The sequence below is a fragment of the Verticillium nonalfalfae genome (assembly GCF_003724135.2).
Source record: "Verticillium nonalfalfae strain VnAa140/NRRL 66861 chromosome Unknown scaffold_19, whole genome shotgun sequence".
NCBI classification, from domain to species: Eukaryota; Fungi; Ascomycota; class Sordariomycetes; order Glomerellales; family Plectosphaerellaceae; genus Verticillium; species Verticillium nonalfalfae.
This window is the reverse complement of record NW_021167244.1, coordinates 34,080-59,130: the sequence shown is the minus strand read 5'-3', so window position 1 is coordinate 59,130 and position 25,051 is coordinate 34,080. Positions and strand designations below refer to the sequence as shown.

The 25,051-nt window shown below is 54.7% G+C and overlaps 9 protein-coding genes across 9 annotated transcripts; 6 read left to right on the top strand and 3 right to left on the bottom strand.

Annotated features, from left to right (window-relative positions):
• Positions 1–1,724: 1,724 nt before the first annotated feature.
• D7B24_003209 (uncharacterized protein) lies at positions 1,725–3,595 on the top strand (the record flags this gene model as incomplete). The annotated part of the gene is made up of 7 exons (XM_028637402.1): positions 1,725–2,170; positions 2,215–2,291; positions 2,343–2,419; positions 2,471–2,516; positions 2,885–3,011; positions 3,067–3,194; positions 3,327–3,595. The coding sequence occupies 7 exons, from the start codon at positions 1,725–1,727 to the stop codon at positions 3,593–3,595; spliced, it is 1,170 nt and encodes a 389-aa protein (XP_028497274.1).
• Positions 3,596–4,099: 504 nt separating this feature from the next.
• On the bottom strand, positions 4,100–6,000 carry PGM2 (Phosphoglucomutase-2; the record flags this gene model as incomplete). Its single annotated transcript, XM_028637401.1, has 3 exons — positions 4,100–5,406; positions 5,461–5,762; positions 5,948–6,000. The coding sequence occupies 3 exons, from the start codon at positions 5,998–6,000 to the stop codon at positions 4,100–4,102; spliced, it is 1,662 nt and encodes a 553-aa protein (XP_028497273.1).
• Positions 6,001–6,518: 518 nt separating this feature from the next.
• Positions 6,519–7,258, bottom strand: D7B24_003207 (uncharacterized protein; the record flags this gene model as incomplete). Its single annotated transcript, XM_028637400.1, has 2 exons — positions 6,519–7,112; positions 7,169–7,258. The coding sequence occupies 2 exons, from the start codon at positions 7,256–7,258 to the stop codon at positions 6,519–6,521; spliced, it is 684 nt and encodes a 227-aa protein (XP_028497272.1).
• A 593-nt stretch (positions 7,259–7,851) lies between these two features.
• D7B24_003206 (uncharacterized protein) lies at positions 7,852–9,417 on the top strand (the record flags this gene model as incomplete). The annotated part of the gene is made up of 1 exon (XM_028637399.1): positions 7,852–9,417. One exon carries the CDS (start codon positions 7,852–7,854, stop codon positions 9,415–9,417), a length of 1,566 nt encoding a protein of 521 aa, XP_028497271.1.
• Positions 9,418–11,274: 1,857 nt separating this feature from the next.
• On the top strand, positions 11,275–11,850 carry D7B24_003205 (uncharacterized protein; the record flags this gene model as incomplete). Its single annotated transcript, XM_028637398.1, has 1 exon — positions 11,275–11,850. One exon carries the CDS (start codon positions 11,275–11,277, stop codon positions 11,848–11,850), a length of 576 nt encoding a protein of 191 aa, XP_028497270.1.
• A 3,091-nt stretch (positions 11,851–14,941) lies between these two features.
• Positions 14,942–16,093, top strand: AAD14 (putative aryl-alcohol dehydrogenase aad14; the record flags this gene model as incomplete). The annotated part of the gene is made up of 1 exon (XM_028637397.1): positions 14,942–16,093. The coding sequence occupies one exon, from the start codon at positions 14,942–14,944 to the stop codon at positions 16,091–16,093; it is 1,152 nt and encodes a 383-aa protein (XP_028497269.1).
• Positions 16,094–16,145: 52 nt separating this feature from the next.
• D7B24_003203 (uncharacterized protein) lies at positions 16,146–17,898 on the bottom strand (the record flags this gene model as incomplete). Its single annotated transcript, XM_028637396.1, has 3 exons — positions 16,146–16,161; positions 16,692–17,607; positions 17,664–17,898. The coding sequence occupies 3 exons, from the start codon at positions 17,896–17,898 to the stop codon at positions 16,146–16,148; spliced, it is 1,167 nt and encodes a 388-aa protein (XP_028497268.1).
• Positions 17,899–21,224: 3,326 nt separating this feature from the next.
• On the top strand, positions 21,225–21,958 carry D7B24_003202 (uncharacterized protein; the record flags this gene model as incomplete). Its single annotated transcript, XM_028637395.1, has 3 exons — positions 21,225–21,348; positions 21,403–21,476; positions 21,530–21,958. The coding sequence occupies 3 exons, from the start codon at positions 21,225–21,227 to the stop codon at positions 21,956–21,958; spliced, it is 627 nt and encodes a 208-aa protein (XP_028497267.1).
• Positions 21,959–23,500: 1,542 nt separating this feature from the next.
• Positions 23,501–24,361, top strand: D7B24_003201 (uncharacterized protein; the record flags this gene model as incomplete). The annotated part of the gene is made up of 1 exon (XM_028637394.1): positions 23,501–24,361. One exon carries the CDS (start codon positions 23,501–23,503, stop codon positions 24,359–24,361), a length of 861 nt encoding a protein of 286 aa, XP_028497266.1.
• Positions 24,362–25,051: the final 690 nt, after the last annotated feature.

Here is a 25,051-nt window from a genome sequence, read left to right as displayed (position 1 = left end):
AGTGGCCTGTGGTGCACGATCCTGCAACAAGGATCAAGCCTTGCCGTGGCGGGTTGTTTGCGCTTCTAAAATAGACAGGGCTGCTGCCTGCTTCCCAGAGCTGTGGTTGCCTCGCGTTTGAGTCACACCAAAGGAGGGATGTGGACGTTCCTACCTCAATTGACAATACCACATCCATGATTTATTATTAAGGAGGACGCTGTCCCGTGCTATTTCTACCGAGTGGGTTCCGTTCGCTTCAAAAGCCTTTCCTTCTCGTTTGAGAGTCACTGATCTACCTAGCTACAACACCATCTCTGCCTCGCGACATTTCCATTTATTCGCTGCCAACCCACAGGACTCACAACGTCATGTATCAGGCTGACATGTCTCGCCAGCATCCCTCTCTGCACCGCTCTCACTAAATCGGTCAATCGAGTCGCATATCCCACGTCGGTTTGCGAGCTGCCGCGAGACTGCCCACAGCATGATCCACGTCCTTTGCGTGCTGTGACCTTGCACACCCGTCCTTATCCGACAAATTGTTCGAGGGGAGCAGTTGATGTGGTATATGGCACGGGGACACGCACGCCGCCCGCCATTCTTCCCATTGCCCCATTCCAAAAGGCATGCGAGCTTTCTCAGCGGTAGAAGCGAGGGTGCCCAACCCATTCTTGTTCTTGGTCTGAATTGACCACCGCACTTCCGCCAACGGATCCACCCCATATGCGGCATCATCATGCAAGAGCAACGACAGCCCCCGCAAACTCCGAATCAGCCTTCTTGCTGCCAACGCGCGCTGCACAGAGCTATCCGAATGGGGCCAGATAGGCCCGCCTCTGTGGCATGAGCGCGCAGGGGTCATACGCTGGCTGTCGTGGCAGCCTCTGGGACGTCCAACACCGCAAGTCGAGCAACCCAGCGCAGCTCCTTTGGTCAGTATACGATACGCCTGTTCTCCTCTCTCTTGCTTTTGCTGCCAAAGCATCGTCGCTGTACATCGGCACCGAAAACACTTGGTCGCAGTTGGCTTTTTTTTTTGGCCTTGGTGCTGCATGACAGAGACTGACGGGGACGGTGACCGATCGATGGCATGCTTGGGGTTTCGTGCGGGGGCGGATCTCGGGAGACTAAGAATGCTTTGTGGTGAACAGGCCTGCGCAGTGGGAGCTGTCCGGCCTTGTGGCCCACGAACACAGATCAGTCACTGAAAACGACGTGCCTTGAGCTACACAGGCACGAGCGATCAACAACCCATAGGTGAGCACTACCGGCCACCCGGTGCCCCTCCCCTGTATTTCGACCGCACGGTTCGATGGGGGGGCGGTGGTGGCGTGGTGGTGGTCCATGAGTTGTCCGTCAAATCGCGGCCTGCAGCTTCGAATCGCAAGTGCAGCTGGGTTTGGCCCTCGGTCACCCGTTCGAGGGCGCTATGCTGGCTTCCAGATTTCTACTGCCGATATTTGCGGAGTCACCTCATTCTTGTCTGTTTCGTCGGAAGTGAAGTTTCTCGCTGGAATCGCATCTCGCGATCCGCTCTCCCTCGTCAGCAGTGCACCAGAAGGAAAACCAACTACTATTTCACTCTTTGATTCTCAGTCGCTACAAGCCGCTCCAGTCAATCAACACTGAACAAGATTTCTGATAGGCATGAGCCGCGGAAATCGGCCTCCACTTGCTCTGTCGCGGCGACCACCACCCTCCGAGTAGGCTCGCGATGAACTACTAGGTCGCTCCCTTCCACAATGCCGACCCTCGCCATAGAGCGTGCCGGCCAGGCCGATGTGCACCTCCTTCAGGGCTGCTGTATTGAAGCCGAACGCGCTGATATAGTTGCCATTCGTCTCGATGGCCTTCGCCTTGCTTTGCCCGAGAATTTTCACCCACATATGATAGCAGTCATTGAAGAAACTCGCGGTTGTGCCCGCATACTGCGAGATCTTGCTGACCGCGGCCACGTCCATATTTTCCGCGTGCCTATGACGCTCAACTACCTCAACCTCGTCCTGCCATGTTTGTCCCGCACACTCAGAGATATGACCATGTATTACGAGGATAAGACTGTTCGTAAGGAAATTCGGTGGCGCAGGATGTACAATAAAATGAAGGACGAGGTGGAAGGGCTACCCCTCCCTCAACGATTCGTGGTGTACAATCACTTCCTTACCATGGTCCGGCGGCTTTTGACTCAGTAAGTATATCCTATCTCTATCAGGCTCTCAGCTGACCATGCAGGTCGAAAAACTTTGACTTCGATGCGCTGGACGTGCTCAACAACCGAATCATGAGGTTTCGAGAACTCCGCGGCATATGTACGTTATCGTCATCGTCATGCGATCGTGTAGAAGGCTCACCAGCGAAAGTGCCACCTGCAAATCAGGCAGGCCCTGTCGTCCGTCGAGAAGTCATGGCCCTGGCTATACCCGTGGCCCAAGAACCGGTTCGTCAAGCTGATCGTTGCCACCTTCGACGCCTCCTAAAAGAGTCACAGAATGGCCACTGGGCCGAGCAGATCTTTTCCATCCCCCTTTCGTCTCGTACGGCCCTCAAGCAAGCCAAATCGTCTACTTCTTGGGGCCCTCATACGCCATGGGGGCGTCATCTTGCCATACCGCGAGACCCAAAGATCCTCTTCAGGCGCCCATTTGATAATGACCGCTTAGCTCTGATGGTATACATCAGCCCGCTGGATCAGGGCTCATATCTACTCCTCCGATCATTTCAAAGCGGTGCGCCCTGGTACGCTCTCCGTGGAGCTCATGAGCTCTGCATCAGTCGCGAGGGTGGGGCCCTACAATTGCGAAGATGGAGTACCACTGCGCAATGCGCCAGAGCGTGGGCAACGCTGGTCTTCAAGACATGGGAGGGTAAGTTAGCTTGTCTTTACCTGGAAACACGAGACCAGACGCTAAACATACAGAAATGATCTTGTTCTATTGCACGTTCATGTCGCTGAAGGCCCGGAACGCCTTGACTATCCAGATCAGCCCCAAGGAATACAAGCTGTCAAGCGAACGCCGACTTTTCCAGGCGTACGTCTCCCTCCTCCTTTACAAAGTAAGGATCATCGTATTAATAGCATGGCAGTCAGATAATAGACGACGGCTTTAAGCATTCATTGATCGTATATGAGGATGTCGAAACCAAGGGGATCCGTCTTCATGCCGCCGTTTGGGAAGGCGAGCTTCGCCGCTGCCCCGTGTGGACGGCTTTCGGTATGCAAAACCCCTGCCTGTCATTGTTTGCTCCCACCAATACCAAAGCCTGATTCTACCATTCCTTTATCTGTTCCTCCTTTGTTTGCCTTTCCTCAGCCTTACAGAGACTGACCAGCCGCGCGATCGCAGTAACCCATCAGTCATCCTCCCTCACATGGCTCCACCGCAAGTCCGCCCACCGCCTCTGGCTCCGTGATATCCACATCTACGTCTTCTGCTCCCGCTACCGGTCCCATAACCAACGACCCGGCCCCGCCGGCGCCTTTGAGCTCTATTTCGTCGAGACTGTGGCCGCTGCGCACTTTCGCGACTTGTTCAACCCCCTGAGGCCGTCTGCCGTCACGGCGGCACCCTCTTCGTACAAGGCGACTGTAGAGGAGGGAGACGATAGCTGTTGATGCACTGTCCTGACTTGGATGAGAAAGAGAGAGAGAGAGAGAGAATGATATGCAGATACAAGGGTGGGTCCTAGTCATCAGTTGCCATCTGGGAAACGACGAATCAGCCCAGCATCGTGGCTTGACGGATTGACTCTTGCGCTTGGCAATTGGGAGGGAGACGGTAATGAGGCGGACGTATGCACAGAATTCGATTGACGACTAACGAGAAAATGTTTTACGAGACTGACGATTCATGACGAGATACCTCTCTGCTTACTTTGCGTAACATCGCAAGGCCGATAGTAGCGCACAAATAGCATAACAATTTGAACATTCTTCCCTCACACTTGGGCCGCAACAACATTTTTACCATCGAATCACAATCAAGTGACGAAATAAGATATGAAAGAACGTGATGCAAAAAAAAACACGCATGCTCAATGTTGGCCTAGCATTATTTCGTACCCATGATCCCTCCCCGTTTCGTCACGTACAAGTCTTCTCGTATCGTTATGCCTTCATTTAGGTCTTGACATCAGGCTCGTCACGGCCAACGTACTCTTTGAACTTGAGCAGCTCGGTGGCAAACTTAATCTCAGGCTTCAGGAAGTCCTGGGCATCCTGGTCGTAGGTGCTGAGATCGTTACTGTACTGCTCGATGTACAGGCGAATGGTGGCGCCAGACGAGCCGGTACCGGACAGGCGCACGACGATGCGGCTGCCAGACGAGAACTTGGCGTAGAGACCCTGTCCAGAAGACACAGAGCCATCAAGGTCAGTGTAGGAGAAGTTGCCGGCCTCGGTGACCTCACGGTCGCCAATCTTGCTGCCGATAAAGTCGGGCTTGTCGACGAGTTCCTTGAGGGTGCCAACGACCTTGGCAGCGCCGTCCGAGTCGACATCCTCGTAGTCGTACCGGGTGAAGAAGGTACGGCCGTATTCAGTCCAGAAGTCCTTCTGGATCTGCTTGATGGAGGGGGTGACACCGGGGTTCTGAACACCGATACCAGCGATGACGTTCAGCCAGGCCACCACGGCCCACAGGCCATCCTTCTCGCGAATGTGGTTGCTGCCCGTACCAAAGCTCTCCTCGCCGCAGATTGACAGCTTGTCCGAGTCAAACAGGGCGCAGAAGAACTTCCAGCCGGTGGGCACCTCGTAGCAGTTGAGGCCTTGCTTCTTTGCCACGAGGTCAACGGCGCCAGAAGTGGGCATGGAGCGAGCGAGACCGAAAACGCCGTTCTTCTTGAAGTAAGGAATGAGGTGGGCGTGGTGCGCAATGATAGCAAGAGAATCGCCAGGGGAGACAAAGGCGTTGGCGCCGTAGATCATGTTGCGATCACCATCACCATCAGAGGCGGCGCCGAAGGGGATGTTGTGCTTGTCGACGACCTCGACGAGCGAGTGGGCGTAGGTCAGGTTGGGATCAGGGTGGCCACCGTTGAAGTCAGGAGAAGGAATGCAGTTTTGCGTGGCGCCCTCAAGGCCGAGCTCCTTCTGGAAGATGTCGATGCCGTAGGGGCCGGTGACACCGTGAAGACCGTCAAAGAGGACCTTGAAGTCGGGGTGGGTGGAGAAGAACTTCTTGATGAGGTCAAAATCGAAGATCTCCTTGAGCATCTGGGTATAGTCGGCGGTGCTGTCGATGATTTCGACTTCGAGGTTGCCGATGGTCTGGGTACCGATGGTGGAGAGGTCAACATCAGGAACGTCGGCGATCTTATAGGAGGTCAGGGTCTTCGAGGTTTCGTAGATCTTGTTGGTGACGGATTCGGGAGCGGGACCACCGTTGGCAAGGTTGTACTTGATGCCGAAATCGTTCTTGGGGCCTGAAGAAACGCAATTAGTCTTGGTCGCAGAGGTAGAAAATGCAGGGGACGAACCGCCAGGGTTGTGGCTGGCTGTCAGCAGAATACCGCCCGTAGCCTGACGCTTGCGAATGATGTGGCTGGCAGCAGGCGTGGACAGGATGCCGTTCTGGCCGATGAGAAGTTTCTTGACGCCATAGGCGGCACCAATCTTTGCGATCAGCTGGCAGACCTCGGGGTTCCAGTAGCGGCCATCACCACCGATAACGAGGAAGGACCCCTCAACGCCCTCTGGGATAGAGAGAAGGATGCTGGCGACGAATGCCTCGCTGTAGTGAGCTTGCTGGAAGACGGTGACCTTCTTGCGAAGACCCGAGCTGTATGCATGTCAGTAACTTGACAGGGGAGCTTGAAAACGTGTCGCAAAACGAATAGGCTTGATGGGGAGGGGAGCTCATCAGAGCTCTCAAGCAGTGATGCAATGGCGGGGTAATTTGGGACCTGGGGTGGATGGAGGGGTCGGTGGCATGATTCAGATTCCAGGAGATGAGAGTCAACGTACGTGCCGGGCTTCTGGTCCTGGAAGGGCTTGAATTCGACGGTCTGAACGCTCATGGTGGATTGCAATTCGAAGCAAAAATCTGGGATGGAGAAGGAGGAAGAAATGGTGGAAGAGGGTTTGTTGGGACGAAAGTTGGAAGAGGGAGATTTGGGCTGGGGGTAGCATTGGGTCTGGCTGAGGGCGCTACACCAGAAGCTGTCGCTGATGGTGGGGTCCGCCTCCAGCTGCTGCATCGCTCGTAGTTGCCACAGGTGATATCATTTGCGCGCGGAAAGCAGCGTCCAGGGGTGGTTGCCACTGCTGAGATCGAGGATTCTGGCGAACAATGCGCCGAGATTGAATCGACATTGGGTTTTCAATCTTGCAGCTCCATGGAATTGAACCTCTGCCAGGCTTCTTGATCGACATGAGTCTACAATGGCGAGCGAGGCACATCCGGGGTAGGCTCCACGATGCTACGGTACGCCGCCTGACTGGCTAGTCCTGAGTCAATGGATGCCACTTCGTCTACGGGTCATGCCCTCAGCAGCCTGCAGCTACCACGGGTTGTCTCTACAAGCAAGCCAGCTAGCTACATCAAGTTGTTCGCCCATTGTTCATCGTCGCTTGTCGGCTCCGTAGCCAAAGTCTCCCGGCCCTGACTCCACGTGGCGCCGAAGATGAATTCACGATAGTATCGTGCCTCGGCGATACTTTCTTCGATGTCCTCCCTTCCGCGATGCGTCCCTGTCTTGACCGGCGCCCCCTCGACTATCTCTCTCGGACACCATCGCTTCGCTGCCTCCTTGAGACTGCTGACATCTACGATTCGATGATGTAAGTGCTCGACAATGGGCGTATACGGTTGTTTGGCCAGAAAGCCTCGATCCGCATGCACCGTGTTACCTGCGAGCAGGCCCACCTTCGGCGTTGGCACGTACTTTCTGATGTGCGCCAGCAGGCCCTCCGCCGCCTGCTGAGGCGTCGTCGTCGAGGCAAGGACTGCCTCCGTGAGGCCCGTCTTGGCGTGCATGTCAGTGCACCACTCGCCCATTTGGTCGAGGCGCGACGCCGGCTGGTGGACGACGACACCCCAGCCGGGGCCGTCGAGCGGCTCGAGGTTGCCTGTCGTGATGATGCAGTGGATCTCGAGGATCTCCTCCGTGTCAGGGTCAAGGCCCGTCATCTGGCAAGGTCAGATTCTCATTGCTGTTACATGGTTCGATGGGTGTAGAAACTTACCTCACAGTCAATCCACACGAGAGGTCCATCCGAAGCTGCCTGTTGAGGTACAGCTTTGGCTGGCGTAGCACGAGAGCGGAGGTAGTCCATTGTGTGTTGAAGATCGGTGTCAATGGACTGCCTCGCAAAGGTCGAGGTGCTTCAACTTACTGCGGTTAATACCTGAGCTGTGGCGAGGTGGAGTTGAGAGCGTTCCACAGCAACGACTTACATCATCATTTCAACCGATTCTTCTTGAGCCTTTCTCCGTCCCCATTTTGACCGCTGGTCCGGGATCTCACCGAGACTTTCACCGGGTCGGTAATGGGCACTTTGTCATTGGTTCCGAGGAAAATCTTCAGCTGTCAACGGCTGCCAAGGGCCCCGCCACCCTGTCTTCGACACGAACAGGAAGAAGGAGCTCATGTTGAGCTGCTCAACCCATACACTCGTCGTCCACTTGAGCACCGATATGCAGAACGACATCTCCAACTCATCATTCGCAGCCTGATGGTCACTTACATGCAGCCACCACCCAGCTGCGCACATCCTACGCAACGTTACATCTGAAGTTGACCGCCTCAGTCCGTCATAGGATCGATCATCTTTGCCGTCATAAAAAGGAAGACATTCTGTGAACAGCTTTGGCCGAGCAGTACCACCATAATCTTTCCAGACTGTTACTCTCGGCCTGCCCCATCACCATGTCGCCACCTCGTTTCCTCGTCATTGGTGCCGGTTCTCGTGGCTATGCCTACGCCGGCGCTATCACGGACGAGACCGAAGGCATCATTGCAGCTGTTGCTGAGCCCCTACCCTACAAGCGCACCGAATTTGGGCGCGACTTCATCTGGGGTGCAGATGGCTCCCCTCAAGAAGGCCAGTCTTTTCCTGACTGGAATGCTTTCCTGACATACGAAACCGCCCGCCGAGCCGCTGCTTCTGCCGGCGATTCAGTTCCTCCTGGTGTTGACGGTGTCCTCATTTGCGTTCTAGATGAGATGCACCGCGAAGTCATCATGGCACTGGCCCCCCTTGGCCTTCACACTCTTTGCGAGAAGCCACTTGTGACAACCCTCAAAGATTGTCTAGATATCCATCGCGCCCTGAAGCCCTCCGCCCTCTTTTCTGTCGGCCATGTCCTCCGCTACAGCCCCCACAACATGCTTCTACGCCAGCTGCTTCTCTCAGACCGTGCTATCGGCGATATTGTCAGTATTGAGCACACGGAGCCAGTGGGTTGGTGGCACTTTGCCCATTCGTACGTCCGTGGCAACTGGCGACGCGAGGCAACCACAGCCCCTTCCCTCCTCACAAAGAGCTGTCATGACGTTGACCTCCTCCTCTGGTTGCTCGCCGCTCCCTACAAATCCGGCAGTGCCCATCCCTTTCACGTGCCAGTCTCTGTATCATCAACAGGGGCCTTGACCACCTATCGAAAGGCTCGCAAGCCCATAGCCGCTGGGAATGCCACAAATTGCATGACCTGTCCACTCGGCGACGATGGCTGCAAGTTCTCCGCCAAGAAGATCTATCTCGGACCCGAGCTGGCTAGCCTAGAAACAGGGAACCGCAGCTGGCCCGTCAAGATCGTTCTACCTGAGATTGAAGACATGCCCGATCTGGCGCAGGCGAAGCAGGCCCTTGCCACGAAACTTGGCGAGGACTACAGCGCGGCCACACCAGATCGTGAGGTCGCGGCTCGTCCCTGGTTTGGCCGATGCGTCTACGAGTCAGACAATGACGTCTGCGATGACCAATTCGTCACGCTCGCATGGGACGACGAGCCTTCTATCGAAGGAGCGCCGCCGCGGTTTGCCAAGCAGGCAACGTTGCACATGGTCGCCACGACGAAGAAGATTTGTGAGCGCTACTCGCACATCTATGGCACCAACGGAGAGATCTTTGCCGACTCGAGGACCATCACAGTCGAAGACTTTAGTACGGGGCAGAGGACTGTCTATAACCCCAAGATGGAGTTGAGCGGCCATGGTGGTGGCGATATGGGTCTGGCACGTCAGTTTGTGCTAGCTGTGCAGGGAGTTAAGAATGAGGGCATGGAGGTGCGGACGGCTCAGGATGAGTTCATCGGGTGCTCGCTGGGTGAGGCGATCATGAGCCATCTCGTAGTGTTTGCTGCGGAGGAGGCACGACGTGAGGGCAAGGTGGTGAAATTGGGAGAGTGGTGGGATAGGGTATCCAAGGGTGAGCTACAGTCTGGGGGGCATGAGGGCATCAGGTGGGAGACCGTGACAGAAAGACGCTCTTAATTTTATATGGGCTGCTGAGCGGTATATCCACACGGCCGTTCAGAGCATTAAGTTTATGACGACATGACGCATACGATACTAATAGGTCTAAAGCCTTGCAAACCTAGCACCGGAAATATTATTTACTTAAAATTTGACTATACCTGCTCTGAGGTATTCAGTGTCAGGACCCCTGCGGAGCCACTGAGGGCCTGCTAAGCTAAGGGGCTAGCTAGGGAGCTAAGGGCCCGGAGAGAACGTATATATAGGCTGCGGATAGCCCCCTAAGCTGCGGAGGGCTAGAATTCAGATATATTCCTATCCTATACCTATATTCTATCTATCTACGGACCCTATAGAAGACCCCTTCACTCTGCTCTAAACAACGCTCTGACATTCGGTGACACATGGACTGATGTCCGCATAAGAAGTCAGGATTTGTACTGATGATTCGAGTGGAATGGCAATTTCACGTTCACGATAGGGTACTATGGTCTAACTCTGAGGACAGGTCAAGTACCGCGAGACATTGCCGCCAAGGTTTGACAAATGAAAGTAATCGGATCGTACATCTCTTGCATGCCCTTCTGCGGGCTGTCCACATTCCGAAAGCCCGCATTCGCAATCATCATTTCATCACTATGAGCATGAGCATGAAGCCCACTCTGCCTAATTAAGAGAAGACCGACCAAACGAACCACGGTCGGGTTGTTCGTTGGAGGACTTTTCCGCATTTGAGGGATCGGGGGAAGTTAATGCACCAGATCCCCGACTATAGCAAGACGAGTCTCCTTTTCGAGCGGACGGACTAAGCAGCATAGTAATCAACATGATGGAGCCGGGGAAACCCCCAACGGTATAGGTGAAATGCTTCGAAGCAAAATCCAAGGGCCGGTAGTCAACATCAGTATTCACTGTAGTGACATGGAGTATGCGGATGAATCAGCCTTGAAGTCACATCCTCACATGGTTGCATGAGCTTGAAACAAAGATGAGCTAGAGTATTGCGTGGAGCTAGGATGATTTGCTGGGAGGGTGGTAACCCTGGTAGGCTGAGGCTCTACTTTGAACGACCTTACAAAAACCGCCTCACAGGGCCGTTTCGACCAGCTCCAAGCGCGTAGGATTGCCCAGGGCATTGACTCAACGCCGTCAAGGTAATGGAAGGGAAGACTTGAATAGACCATTCCGATCCAGGATAGTCGGCAATTAAGCACAGCTCATCTCCCTAAGTGTCAAGTATATCCGAGGCTTCTTCGGCAGGGATGAAAGATAGTTTCGATATGCGGGAAATGCACGACGACTATGACCCCTGTAGCGCATTCGTTATGGACCCTCATGAGGTGAGGAGAGGAGACCGACCCTCCAAAACTGCAAAGCTTGATTCCATGGCATCACAAGTACAACGTGAGCTTATTAGGGTAATCAATTTGTGATTGGTCTCTCGAGTAAGGGGCTCGGATGTCTTCGGATCAGCGTTGGTGTGGCATACCACGCTTGGTGTGTCGGGATGAAGGCTCTTAGACTTTTGGTCGAACCCGCACAGGCCAGGCCAACGAGTAAGCCGGGCAATGGTATCGGCTGATGTTTCCTTTGGTCGAAAACAATCCATGTTGATTGATCGACACCTTTGCGGGGTATAGGCGGCAACTCTGTCTGACGCATGGTCAAATGCGAGACGGGGTGAGACGTCAGCTCGCCTCCTACCTCGAGGTGCGTTGAGGGGTGGCTTTGAGTCAGCGTCTCACTCGCAGAGGGCACATTCTATAAGAACATGGCCTCGAGTAATTAAACTGCCTCACCGTCGAATCTGCTGCTGTTCCTTTCACCTTACCTTTCCAGTCAAATTGGACCCTCTTACGGAACAGGATTTACATCATGGCAGACAGCAACCCAAGGGCCACTGCCCTTCCACCTCCGGTATACCACCTCACATCACACGACCCCGAAACAGGCAGGTCGGTCTTCAAATCTCAACCTCTCGAAGCCGAGCCCGACAACAAAATTCCTCAGACCACCCTCTGGCACCTTCACACGACGACCACCTTTCCAGCCAATCTCAATGACGAGGTCGATCTCGAGGAGCACTACGCCAACAATGTCCCTAGCATGAACACGCTCCACAAGTCGGGCGGTACCGTCTGTCGCATCGTTGACTTTGCGCCCGGCAACATACCCTTCATGCACCGCACCTCGTCGCTCGACTACGGCGTCGTCCTGCAAGGCAAGATCGAGTACTTCCTCGACGACGGTGCCTCGCGCGTCTTCGGCCCGGGCGAGGTCGTTATTCAGCGCGGCGTCATGCACGGCTGGAAGACGGCGGGCGACGAGCCCGTGCGCATGCTGTTCGTGCTGTCGGATGCGCAGCCTGTCGAGGTGGCAGGGGAGACAAAGGGCACGTATTTGCCGCTGGACAAGATGCCCGAGAGCACGAGGAAGGCTATGGGTGGATGAGTGACGTTACAGGTCGGCGTACCTGGTGCACTTGACGGAGCTGCGCGGGCTGTTGTTGGGGTTGTCCGTACGGTCTGAGATTCGACACGACTCGGTCTCGACGGCTGTAGTACGGATCAGGATTAAATCTACGATTTTCAGAGGCATTTCGTTCATCTCCCTTGAGGAAAATCACAATTCCTGTTGTTTTGCCCTCATCACGTCAAAGCCATGCAGTTTCACGCAGGTCTGACGACTTGAAAGAGATTCGCCCAAGAAACATGTGTAGTATATTCCCGTCTCATCAATAGTCAGCAGAGAGTTGGTTTGATATCTACGAACGTAAAATTTATGTCTCGTCCACGTAGGATGCCATAGAAGCCAGAACTTTACTGCTGTGGTCATGCCAAAATGTCGACGAACACCAGCTCTCCCCCCGGCCTTAGTGCTCCCCGAAACGCTGCAACCCAGTTTTTGAACTTGCCGAAAGACTCAACTTCCTCTAGATCTTCAATCGTCTGGTGCTCCGAAGACGCAAACATTGTCTCGTTCGCAGGGGTCCCTTTCAGAGTGCTGCGGACGAGCTTTTGTCTCTTTTCGGTCCGTAACCCCACGAGCAAAAGACGTCGGAGCTGAAGGTTGGCACTCATGACTTTGGCAGCCTCGAATACGGCTATGTTGGTCAAGGCTTGCTTCCGTCGTAGGTCCAACGTCAAGGTTTCCAAGTTCCGGCTCAGAATGGCCCAGTCGGGCTGCAGGACCACTGCTCGGTGCTCGTGTGTCATGTGCTCCCGATACTCCGAGGGGCACCACAAGAATCGGTGATATGGAAACAAAATCTCGGAGCGCCGGCGACACAGTTCCCATATGCTCTCGAAGTCAGGATCTCGATCGCGCACTTTGTTGGCTAGTAGTAGGTGACGAAATCGGTTGAAATCTGGCCCGCCTTCAGAGCCATCCACGGACATGGCGGTGGCTGTATGGGCATCGCGGTTGTTTTTGCTGGTATTCCCAGAGCCTGCCTTGGGAGGAGGATGCTTCACCAACCCTTCGTCAGTCCATGTTGCTTTGAACTTTCGCATCCATTCACTAAGTTGCTCTTCGCTGGAGACACTGTCGTAGCGCGCCCTGAACCGAAAAGCGTGCACAGCCCTGCGGCCAGCGTCTTGAAGCCCATGCAAGTATGCAGCCGGGAAGGAGCGGCGAAGCAGATTATTACAAGGCCTGAGATCAAAGTCATGCGGGATGACATTCACCGAAAAATGGTCATGGTCTTTTCCGATGGTAATTGTTCCACGTTTGCCGAGGTGTCCTTTGGTATAAACCTCGATGTGAGGTGTGATCGCGGCGCTCTTACCGTCCGAGCAGAGCCAGCAATGTGGTTTCGGTAGAAGGGTGAAGATACAGCGCTCCTCACATAACGTCTCACAAATAATTTGAGCCTTGAGTTCGTGAGGCAACAAAGCAATACGCTTCATAAGACTATCGATGCTGCTCATTGAACCACTGTCTTCGGATTTTCCGCTCTCTACAAGTGTCGGGCCTGTCTTCTCCGCCATCGGACGGCGTTTTGAGGGTGGATAGGGTGGATAGGGTGCAAATCGATGCATGTTGAGGGTGGCAGTGGCAATATCACACAGGTGGATGGTCATGAGTTGGACTTGTTAGTACTATTCTTGTGCTTATATGTTTTCTTTTTCTCGTATCCTTGAGCATGTGGTGCTCGACTGCATGAACGTGTGTGGCTCTGAGCGCAGACGAGTTGCTTCAGCCTTGTTCCAGAACGTGAGCGTGATGCCCAGATGCTACCGATAGTAGCACACCAATGGCTTTGTCGTATCCCAGACTTTCTGTCTCATCCAAAAAGGATCCCTTCCTAGCGAAGCAAGAGTTCTACTGCACGCTGGAAGTTTCAAACGAGAAATGAGCAGCGTCGCAAATCGAAGCATCTTGGGGTGACTATCTCGGCCTTTCTCACTTCTCAAATTCCAGGACAAGGTCCAACCAAAGCGCGGTACAACTCTCTCAAACGACGCTCCGAAGTGCAAGCCATTCTACCATGCAGCCGGCTTTGTTTACAACGGTCTCCCAAATGCCAGGCCTCCGTGTCACGCGAAACTGGCACTAGTTCAAAGCCCAGTCTCAGGTGCATGAGGTGCAGTCAAGCCAGAAGAACACTGGTGGCGTCTATCCGTTCAATGATCCCTAAACAGAACATGGTTGATTTCCATTTTCTGCGCATGCACGTCCATGATGAAGCGACCTTGATCAAGGCTTGAAAAAGACGATCGCTGATGGAGCGATCATGCACATGCCTTACAACATGCATGGGGGGCCTGAAGCCACCATGGAAGTAAGCCGTCTCAAATGATGTCCAGTCGTTCTGGTGATTCATGATGCGTACAGCCAACTAGTACTGGCCACTTGGTGTGCGCTTTGTCGATGCCAGAATCCGTGCACGTTGTACAAGTAAGCCGTCTGCATAGAGGTGCCCATCATCACTGTTCAGGGAACACCCACTAGGACGGAGTGCCAAGGTTGCAGTGGCTATTGGTCGCCCAAAGAAATAACCCTCCGGCTTGTGCACGGCAATCGCAAATCAAATCGTATGGGGGAGTTAAGACTGTGTATCTCCCTCCTCAAATGAGTTCATCGTCTGTATTTTGGGGGAGCGTGGCCCGGAGTTAGACGGAGCTAAAACTAAACACCACAAATTGGGGCATGTGCTTTGAAAGGGATTATTAAGTTTGATGCGGGGGGCTTACCGCCTACCGCCTCCTCACCAAGACAAGCACGCCTGCATGGGGCCTACGGGGGATTTCGCGTTGGCCCATTGCACACGACGGGCAGAGATCTCGGCGATACGCTACAGCGCCATGATCGACTTTCGGAGCTTAGACAACGTCACCATGAGCCTCTCCTCACTCCGCCCTGAAACTGATTTCGTGGCGGCTCGCAATATGGCGATGCAAATTGGTGTATAAATACCTGGCGAGGTACGCTTCCTGTTCATCAGCCTCTGTGCACTGAAAGTCGACATTCATCGTATATTGCAACATTCTACACTACACTTCAGATCCAGTCGCCCTAACATAAGCCTCCCTCACTCATCATGACGAGCATGTTCCAGCCCGCACCGGAGCCCGCGACCGAGCTCGGTCGCTACCGCGTCCTCTCGAGCACGGCCGGCGTCCGCGTTTCCCCCCTGTGCCTCGGCGCCATGTCGATCGGCGAGGCATGGAGCGAGAACATGGGCTCCATGGACAAGGAGCAGTCCTTCAAGCTCCTTGACGCCTTCCACGATGCCGGCGGCAACTTCATCGACACAGCCAACAACTACCAGAACGAGGACTCGGAAACGTTCATCGGCTCCTGGATGAAGGAGCGCGACAACCGCGACCTCATGTTCATCGCCACCAAGTTCACCACCGACTACCGCTCATGGGCGCTCGGCAAGGGCAAGACGGTCAACTTTAGCGGCAACCACAAGAAGTCGCTGCACATGTCGGTGCGCGACTCGCTGCGCAAGCTGCAGACAGACTACATCGACCTCCTGTACGTGCACTGGTGGGACTGGACGACGTCGATCGAGGAGCTCATGGACTCGCTGCACATTCTCGTCGAGCAGGGCAAGGTCCTCTACCTCGGCGCCTCGGACACGCCGGCCTGGGTCGTGTCGGCCGCCAACACATACGCGCGCGCCCACGGCAAGACGCCCTTCTCCATCTACCAGGGCAGGTGGAATGTGCTGCTGCGCGACTTTGAGCGCGACATCATCCCCATGGCCCACCACTTTGGCATGGCCCTCTGCCCGTGGGACGTCCTGGGCGGCGGCAAGTTCCAAAGCAAGAAGCAGATCGAGGCGCGCGCCAAGGCTGGCGAGGGCTTGCGTAGCTTCTTTGGCGCCGAGCAGACGGACATTGAGCGTCGGATCAGCGAGGCACTCGAAGAGGTGGCTACGGAGCATGGCACCGAGTCCGTCCAGGCGATTGCGCTCGCGTACGTCTTGCAGAAGACGAGACATGTCTTCCCCATGATTGGCGGCAGGAAGGTGGAGCACTTGAAGGACAACATCACAGCCCTCAGTATTCGCTTGACCGATGAACAGATTGCCAAGCTGGAAAGCGTCAAAGAATTCGAGCTCGGCTTCCCTTCAAACATGATCGGCCAGGATGCAAGAGAGACTGGTGTGGCGCCTATGCTCGTTGGTGCCGTTGCGCCCATGGCTTGGGAGCAAGCCCCGAAGCCAATTTCAAAGGCGTAAAGAGACTTGAAGGCAAGAAAAAGCGTTTCTGTGTTGACCACGCTGTGTCGGCTTAACCGACGATAGGGCTAGACTCCCTAGTCAGAAGTACTGGCATCAAACTACTTGGGCATGTTAGATCACTGGTTTCAAAATAGCAACTAAGAGCTTTGCTCCTGTGGAAGATGAGAGGGCAGAGATGTGCTTGTTCGCATGAACCTACTTGTCTGTGGTTGTGAGTTTCGATCCAGAGCATCCAAGTGATGATTTTAACTGTGAAGTATCAGGACGCGCCGCCCATCAAGCAACCCTTGCAGCAGGTTCCGCCCCCACCTCAATCACATCCTTCAAGATACTTCTCGTTGCTCCTTTTCCATTCACTCGTTTGTTTTGGACCGCCCGGTTCAAGTGCGTCAACTGCATGCAGATCCCCTCCAGAGTCGTGCATCGCGCCTGGTATCCGATACCACCCTCCTCAACCGGCCTCTTTGCCGCCGAGTCATCAATGAGGCAATTCACAGCCGCTGTGAAGCATGCTGGTTGAAGCAAGTACAGAGGATTCTTCGGCTCCCTCATGCCCAAACGGGCCAAGAATGGCATTTTCCATAGCGCCACACACCAGACTTCGATAATCCGCGCAATCGCCATCATCAGAACTGGCGGAGGGTATAGAACGGTCGGAAATGTGGCGGACACGGCCTTCATGGCGGTGTAAAAGTCATCGAAGCGCAAGGGGGGTCCCGCATCGGTGACAAGAAAGGGCCGACCAGCAATACGTGCTTTGTCCACATGAGGACCCAGTAACGCGGCTTCGAGCAGTAAATGAGCGAGGGAGACGTTGCTTGCGTGAGCCCAATTCTGTACCCAAGGAGCTGTGCAGGTAGGAAGGGTTGGAAGATTCAAGGTGGCACTAACGAGGAAGTCACCTGCGCCGCCATAGATGCTGTTGCCAGGTCGGATGGCACCAGTACGCAGGCCCGAGACAGGGGAGTCGGCTGCGCAGACAAGACGTTCAGCCTCGGCTTTGCTACGCGCATAGTTGGAGGGAAAATCTTCGTGCGGTCGCAATGGGGCAGAGAAGTCGTCCTCAGTCATCGTCTGAACAATGTTGGTCGGCCAACGTCGCCACAAAGGGCTGAACCAGGTCACGGGACGGAGTGCCACAGAGCAGGACGAGGTGAAGATGAAGATGTCGGCTCCAGAGCTTCTCGCAGCAGAAAGTACGTTGGCGGTGCCGCCAATGTTGACACGGGCATGGCGGTCGTACACCAAGGGGTGGCGTTCTGAAGGTCGGATAGCAGCAGCAGTATGAAAGACAGTTAAGGGGAGCTTGGCAGAAGTTGCTTGCCACGGCTTCTTGAATGCGGCAAGAGTAGAGGCTTCAGACGAAATGTCGGTTTGGGCAAATTCCACCTCTCTGGCTAGAGGGATCTGAAGTTCGTCCCGTGTTGGTGGAACAAAGTCAATGATACGGATTGACGACGGCGCCTGACCGCGTTGTAGGAGCTGAAGTACAATTTGGCCACCAACCAAACCTGTAGCGTGTCAGATTGCTGATGCAAGCAAGACATGGGGTTAGAATGCTATTGACCTGAGCCTCCAACAACGATATAGCGCCTTGCAAGCTTGGGCGGAAGATGCGGGCCCCAGTCGCAAGGTTGTTTCTCCATCCTTTGATAGGTTTCCTTCGCCGTTTCTGCGCGCCATGGGCTATCTGTTGCATGTTTGAGAGCTTCGGGAGGCGTCGTAGCCATGCCTCGATTGACTTTCCATACCCACAAGCCCATGGCCATGGCCCATAAGAAAAAAGCGAACAAGACGGCCATCGCCATTGTGGAGGTGAGGTGCTGGATGGCTCACTGCAGGCTGGTGATTGCTCCTGGAAGGACAGCGTCCAAGCACGCGACTCCTGCCAGGCTGATGGCTGCATAGGGTTTTAAAGTAAAGAGGGCATGGATATCGTCACTTTTAAAGTTCTGTCTGCCCCTGTCGTTGGTGGAGTCACCAGGGCGACCTCCAACTTTTGGACAAGGGCGAAGGGTGTTCATGGTGAGGTGCAACGACGATCGTCATTCTCTTCTTCATATCCTAACGAGTGGTCGCTGCCCATGAGGATGCGGCATATCTCTCTGAGCAATTCAAATGAAGGTGATAACGCAATGTGGTAGACGAGAGGTGCTTTGTTCTGGTCGCAACATATTGTCAAAGCGACCCCTTGTCTTTTTTGTGACGAAACATGGTTCGGCAGATGAAGGAACGTCAACGAGGGGTCAGCCACACCTGAGATGGTTGGGCTTAAGCCACACGTTGTATGGTATCGAGTCGGAGAAGGGAGGCGTCAGTCGATTGATACTTATGTGGAGTAACACTCTGTTCGGGTACCTCAGGTTGCAGATGCAGGTGCCTGGATACGAGGCAGCCAGCACACCACCTCATCGCGAGGAAAAGTCAATGGTTGGTGTGTGGTATGGTGACGAAGACTCGGATTGGAGAGCGGGGGATCGTCGCTGAAGCTGCCGAGATCTGGTGGGTGGTGGGTGCAGGTGCTTGGGAAGAGGGGAGGTGCTACAAGTGCATGTAGGTTAGCGGATGCACGGCACGGCCTTGGTACATACAGGGAAGACGTGGTGCACAGGGCATTGTACAGAATGCCATGCCGCCTAAAGCACAGGCGTCTCGTTGTTCCATCCCGCTGCCGCCTCCGAGGGATTGAAGGCCTCGGCGGACAATCAGCCAGAGGACATGTCTAAAGAAATGGAACTCGTTCGTGACGATCCTCTTCGGGTTGCTCAATGAGGCGAGGCGGCGGTAAGCCAAGCCAAGACAGGCCGCACTCGAATCAGACCATAGGTCCTGTAGGCGGCAGTGCTGCATCGCCAAGGGGGAGTTGTTGCCCGAACCCGCAGGTGTACCTATCTATCGCTGCCCTGGGCCTCTGAACAGCCGCGGGCGACCAAAAGAGAGGGGTTGGTGGGCATGGAGCTAGCAAGCTCTTCAGCGTGACAGGCCCAGCCCGAGAAGCCAAGGCGTGGCGCCAGACCACAGACAGAGACTTACAGAGGGACGGCTTGCGCGCTAAGGAAAACGGCGGGAGTACGGGAGCCAGGCGGGCAGTGGTGACGAGCTGGAGGTGTTGATCAAATCCATGACTCGAAGGTCATCGTGGTACCAGCAAGCCCGAAGGTTCAGCTGCACCCAGGTCTACGCGACCAAACACAACAAGAGGCGCTCACAAAGGCTTGGTCGGTGTTCGGTCTGGAATTTCGGTGGCCGCGTGGTCATCCAAAAGGACAGCTCGTGGAGAATGATTGGTGGATAGGGGCCGTGAGTTGAGGAATATCGGCCGACCATCCGTTGTAACCTCAATAGACCCCTCACTGCCTGGAAGGGGGGTGTCCAAGGGAGCAGAGCTAGGATTCTCAGAGTGGTGGAGTTTACCTGTCATGTGGAGCAGGCTCAAGTCGATGACATGTGCCACGATGATCGGGGCAACCCAAGTGTCTGCTCGTTTGCAATAAAGCCTTGGCTTGCAAAGAACAACAGAAAGCGTCGGTTGGACGTTGACGATTGCGGGCATGTAATGGAAACGGGAAAGAAAAGCTAGAGAGCTTGACAACTTGATCGACCAAGGGAGAGCATTCGCGTGGCAGAATTGGACGGAGGCGGATGGGTGTGGTGTTTCAACAAAAGATGAGACGCGGCGAGATGAGGGCGCAGTGGGTGGCCTGGTCTGGTGTGATTGCGCCAGGAAGGGGGTGTGGCAGGGAGATGCAGGCGAATGAATGCCCTGGAGGGGAAGCTCCTCGCCCAGGTACCTACCTTAGATTAGCCAGGTCCCCAGGTCTCCGGGGCGCCAGGACGCCAGGGCATGCCCGAGACAGTCGTCCCCGGCAACAGCGAACGGCTGACCGGTTTGACGGACACAGCGATGTAACGGGCAACTGTGTGTACCAGGGGTACCTAGAACGTCGAGCGCGGAGGGGCTCAAAACTGTGGCTGGAGCTGTCTGGAAGCGGCATAGCGCGGTGAGGAATGTGAGTCTCTGAAATTTGACGAGCAACATCTGCTGAGGACGCCGAGACGGAAAGTCCGGGGGGGGTTGCAAATAGCACATGCGACCTGAAATGAGAGCAATCTGACGCATAATGTCAAAATCACTGCAATCAGTCATGACTGGAATGGAGCATGTCGTGGGCTTCGGAGAAGCGGAGCGAGGAGGGGTTTTGTCTGCAAATTCCTCGTCTGCTTGTCTCCCACATGGCAGGGCTTTGACGAGACGAGACACCCCCAAAGCGAAACCAGACGCGCCAGGTGGTGCGACTGTCAAGCGACAGTGCTGCCTCGGACGTCATGATGCACAGGGCTTCAAAGTACCGCAAACAGGAGGCCACCCGTTTAAGTGCGCGCACAGAGCAATCGACCAAAGCCCGTATCATGTTGTAGAGGGTCAATTGATGAAAGAACGAGCAGATGATGATCATGATCATGATCATGACGGCCAAAAAGTCTTGGGGGTAGATGATGCCAAGTGCACCCAAGAGGCGGTACGTACCTGAGAACCCCCGGTCGAATCCTCCACCCGCTGCCGCCTTGCCGAGTGCGTCGTAGCGTGGAGCTCAATAGTGGAACGCCGCCACACCCGGTGTTCATGTCTCTCGTCCGGACGCGACTTCCTGCCGATTTTCCAGCGTCCCTCGCTCCTGCTTGCGTGCTGTTTGCGAGGGCGTGGGAGGAAGGACCACCTCCCCATGCGTGCGGGCGGGCAGGGAAGGAGATACCGTTGCCCCATCTCGCCTTCCTGCCAAGGTTTCCAAGCACCGAGCTCTGGCTCTGAACCCAACCGCCTAGAGCCTAGCGCCCACTGGTCTACGGAAGCAGGCGCACACATGGTGTAGGAGGGTGCAAGGAAGCCATCGCCCACCTACCTGCCGCTGCTTCATAAACATCGTGACCCCCGTCCCCTCTGCCTCACACCTCTCCCTCGCCCTCCTCAGAAACACAATACACCTCTGTCTACCTCTACACGGCATCATACGCACAGCATCACGATTCCCGTCTTATCGCAGTAGCCTTTCGAGACAGCTTACTACTTCCAACGTCTACCTCGCCCAGTTCAAGCCCCAACAACTTTCCCATCTCAAAGCCCGCAAACATGCGCGTCGCCACCACTCTCGCCCTGGCCCTCTCGGCCGCCGCCACTCTTGTCTCTGCCCAACGCAAGGTCTACAGCGCTTCTGACCTCAACGACATCAACAACATCTCTGACAACGAGCGTGGTATGTTTCACTGCATGTCGCATCCTTGTCCTGTTATCCACTAACAAACGTCAGCTTCCTGGTGCAGTGGCCAGCGCAACGTCTGTGACGAGCTCTGCAACCCTGCTCCTACCAACAACTGCGACTACGTAAGCCACCACTCACCCTCTGTCATTGCTTGCGTCCACTAATATGATTCCAGCAAACACTTCAGTACGAGTGCCTTTGCAGCAACGGTACTGCACCCGGCCTCCAGTACTACAGCGACAGTCTGCCCACCTACATTTGCAACCGCGTTTTCTCCGAGTGCAACGCTGCCGCCGTTGGCAACGCCAACGCGCAGAAGACCTGTCTCGAGCAGCGTGACTCTGTCTGCGGCGCCGACGTCCTCCAGAACGCCTTTGCTAACGCCGGCAAGAGCGCGTCGACGACCGCTACCACATCGGCCTCGCCCTCTACCAGCGCTGCGTCGGAGACTAGCTCTGGCGCCACCGACGCTGCTACCACGGCTGGCAGCGCCGACGGTGCCTCAGAGACGACCACCACTGGTGACAGCTTCGCCGCACCTACGGCTGCGCCCATGTTTGGTGCCGCTGCCATCGCTGTCGCCGCGTTGGCTTACGTGGTCTAAATCTACGTGCCTGCATAGATGCGCTCCTTTCGCTTCTCTGTATTGAGCATTCCGACTTATGCCCCTTTGTTGGCTGCGCCGGCCTTCTGCGACAGAACAATGTCACCTTAATGAACAACGACTTTGAAGATGGTGGATGGTATGAAGGATGGATATTCCCCGCTGCGCAAGGGACGGGACGGTTTTCTGCCATGATCTGGAGGTGTTTTGGCGCATGTCCTTCGAGCCGGCAAGCAATCGTCCCCCCCTTGCGAATTGAATTGAATTGATTTGAATTAATGAGAAAATCACCCTGCCGCTCGACTTGAATCATGCGTCCGTGACATGATGCGGGCATAGACGGACCGAGCCGCCGCAACTCGTGTTCAAAGCCACGACAAAAGAACAAAGATGATGTTTTCCACGAGTGCCCCTGACACAAGGTCGATGCGCGGCAACATGGTGCGATTGCTGTCACACAGTATGATGCTTGTCCATTTTGCTTGGCCTTCGTGTTGGCAAAAGAGGTCAACATAAATACCGGCTTGCCCCTTCAATGGAGGCAAGCCAATTCAACAACTCAAAATCGTGAAAGGCATACACCAAGTATTCTCTCCTCTTTCCGCGCTTGCCTTATTCGCTATGCGCTCACCTTCTTCGTCGACGACGGTGCGAGCAGCCAACGATCCCGCCCCAGCAAGTGAGAATCCGACAACAGCTTCATTGCGCGTGTCTTTTGGCATCGAGCTAGAGTTTTTCCTCGCCTGGGCCTACGAGGGTGAGGCGGATCCAGATGAAACTATCGCCAACGAACTTGCTCCCCTTCTGCGAGTTCCCAGAGACCTCGAGCAAGGCTCTATGCGAGCTGACGTCCCTCTTTACAAACGTACCCCTCTGTCATATTGTAAGGAACTTTTACGAGAAACGTTGGCCGGAGCTGGCGTTCCATGCCGCCTCTGGGACACGAGTCTTTATCCTCCAGATTCAATACAGAAACGACAGGTAAAATGCAACAAGACGGAGTATACCTCATTCAACATCATTGGGGAAAGCACGCTGAAAGAATTTGAGAACATGGATGGCTATCGAGTGGTTGGCGTCGAGCTTGTAAGTCCTGCTATGTACGACCGCGAGAATAGCTTTGACCTGATCCGCCTTGCAGTCTCTACCCTAACGACAAACTTTCGATGTCGTGTAAATCAATCGTGCGGCTTTCATGTGCACGTCGGTGCCGGGAGAGAGAAGCGCATCGATCCCAGGACTCTCCGACGGTTCGGTGCCCTCATCTGGGCTGCAAGTCCGCTCCTGAGCCAACTCCATGCGCCAGACAGGGCTGTTCATGAGTGGTCACAGAATGTAAGAGATTGCTTAGGCACTGACATCAGCCGCGTCAACGGATCTGCCGCTTCTTTGTGGCGTTCTGAGTTCTGCTTTGATGTGGATGACGCGGAGACTAGACAAATCGCAAGGGCTTGTGGTCGAGATCGATGGCTTGGGGAAAGCTTTGAAACTGAAGATGAACAAGATGGGGGGCTAGGTCCCTCGGACATAGCAACGAGCGAGATGGGGGAACCAGGACGGCACTGGCAGGACACGCTGTTCATGAACCCAAAACCAGCCAACGCAGAAGACCTATCGCATCGAGCTCCCCCTAATATCGACTATAAATACCCAGATTCCAAACCGCGAGTCTTCATGTTACAACCACGACTCGATGCCTCTATTCCTCCCCGCCCCCGCCATCCCCCCTTCGAACGACGAATCGCCCATGTTCCCCTTCGTTCGCCGCCTCAGCGGAACCCAAACGTCATCGCACGTGCCGAGCCCTGGATTGACGCCTTCTATGCGTCCATGCCACAAAATATGGAGCGTCCTACGCGTCGCGACGTTATGTCCGGCGTCCGCGAGATCCTCTCAGCTGATCTACTAGGCGGGCTCGTCGGTCGTCTCTACGGCGACGTCTACAAGCACACAGCATACAACTTTATGAATTACTCACTCGAAAATTACAGAACGCTCGTTCCCGAAGAATCCACGACGATCGAGCTGCGCGAGGCCGGTGGCACTCTCAACCCCGCATGGATATGCGTCTGGGCCAAGATTGTGTGTCGATTGCTCGAATGGAGCCGGGACGCGTGTGACGCGGACTTTTTCCGAGTCGTGAGACTACTTGCATGGGCGCAGGAAGAAGGGGGCCGCTACGATATCATCGACTTCTTGGTAGATTTGAATCTGCTCGCCGAGGCGCGGTACTGCGAGGAGAGACTCGAACGTGGAGCAGAGGCGTGGTTTGAATGTTTGCTATTCGCGCCGACAAACGAGGAGCGAGCTGAGAACAAAAGGCGGGAGAGGGAAGAGCAAACGCGTCTGAGGCCGGATGGCTCTCCAGGGTCAGCTTCCTCAATGCACGCATCCTATGCCTGAACAAACAAGTTCTATTAGCACGACAGGCATACTGGTGAATGGAAGAGCAAAGCATGAAGCATGAGGAAAGAGACATGGGATTTGAGGCGTTGAGACATCGGCTGTGACGTATTGGTTTTGTTCGTACCAGTCGGAGGCTGCTTTTCTCTCAGAGTGGTTGAAATTCTGTTGTCTGAAGTGCAGAGTTCAAATACTTAGTGTTTAGTAGCAGGGTCGCGAACAATTTTGACAGCGTTATGGAATTAGACTTATGAGTCCTCCAGCAACTTGAAAATCCTTGTGAAGCAGTTGTTATGGCCCCGAAAACCGCACCTTGGGTATAGAGGATAACATTGTGAAAAGAAGAATGAAAAGAAGGAAAATTCGGCATGACACCGTGAACGAAGCTACTTGTGAAAATTCAGGTCTAGTCTATTCTTATGATGTGTATTAACGGCTGATACAGGCACATCTAGGCAGAGTCTATTGTCACGATGTGTTGTCAGTGGATGATACAGGCAGCAACAGGCGATAAGATACGCCACCAACGCCACCCCCAGACTTGTGGCTGAGCCTGAGTCAACCCCCTTATCAAATAAACCCCGCCTACACCCCTCCATCCTTCACCATCGCACACAATCATCGAAGAACCTCGACATTCACGACATCTGCGCCTCCCTCACACCCTACTCGTTCAAGAACGTACACAAA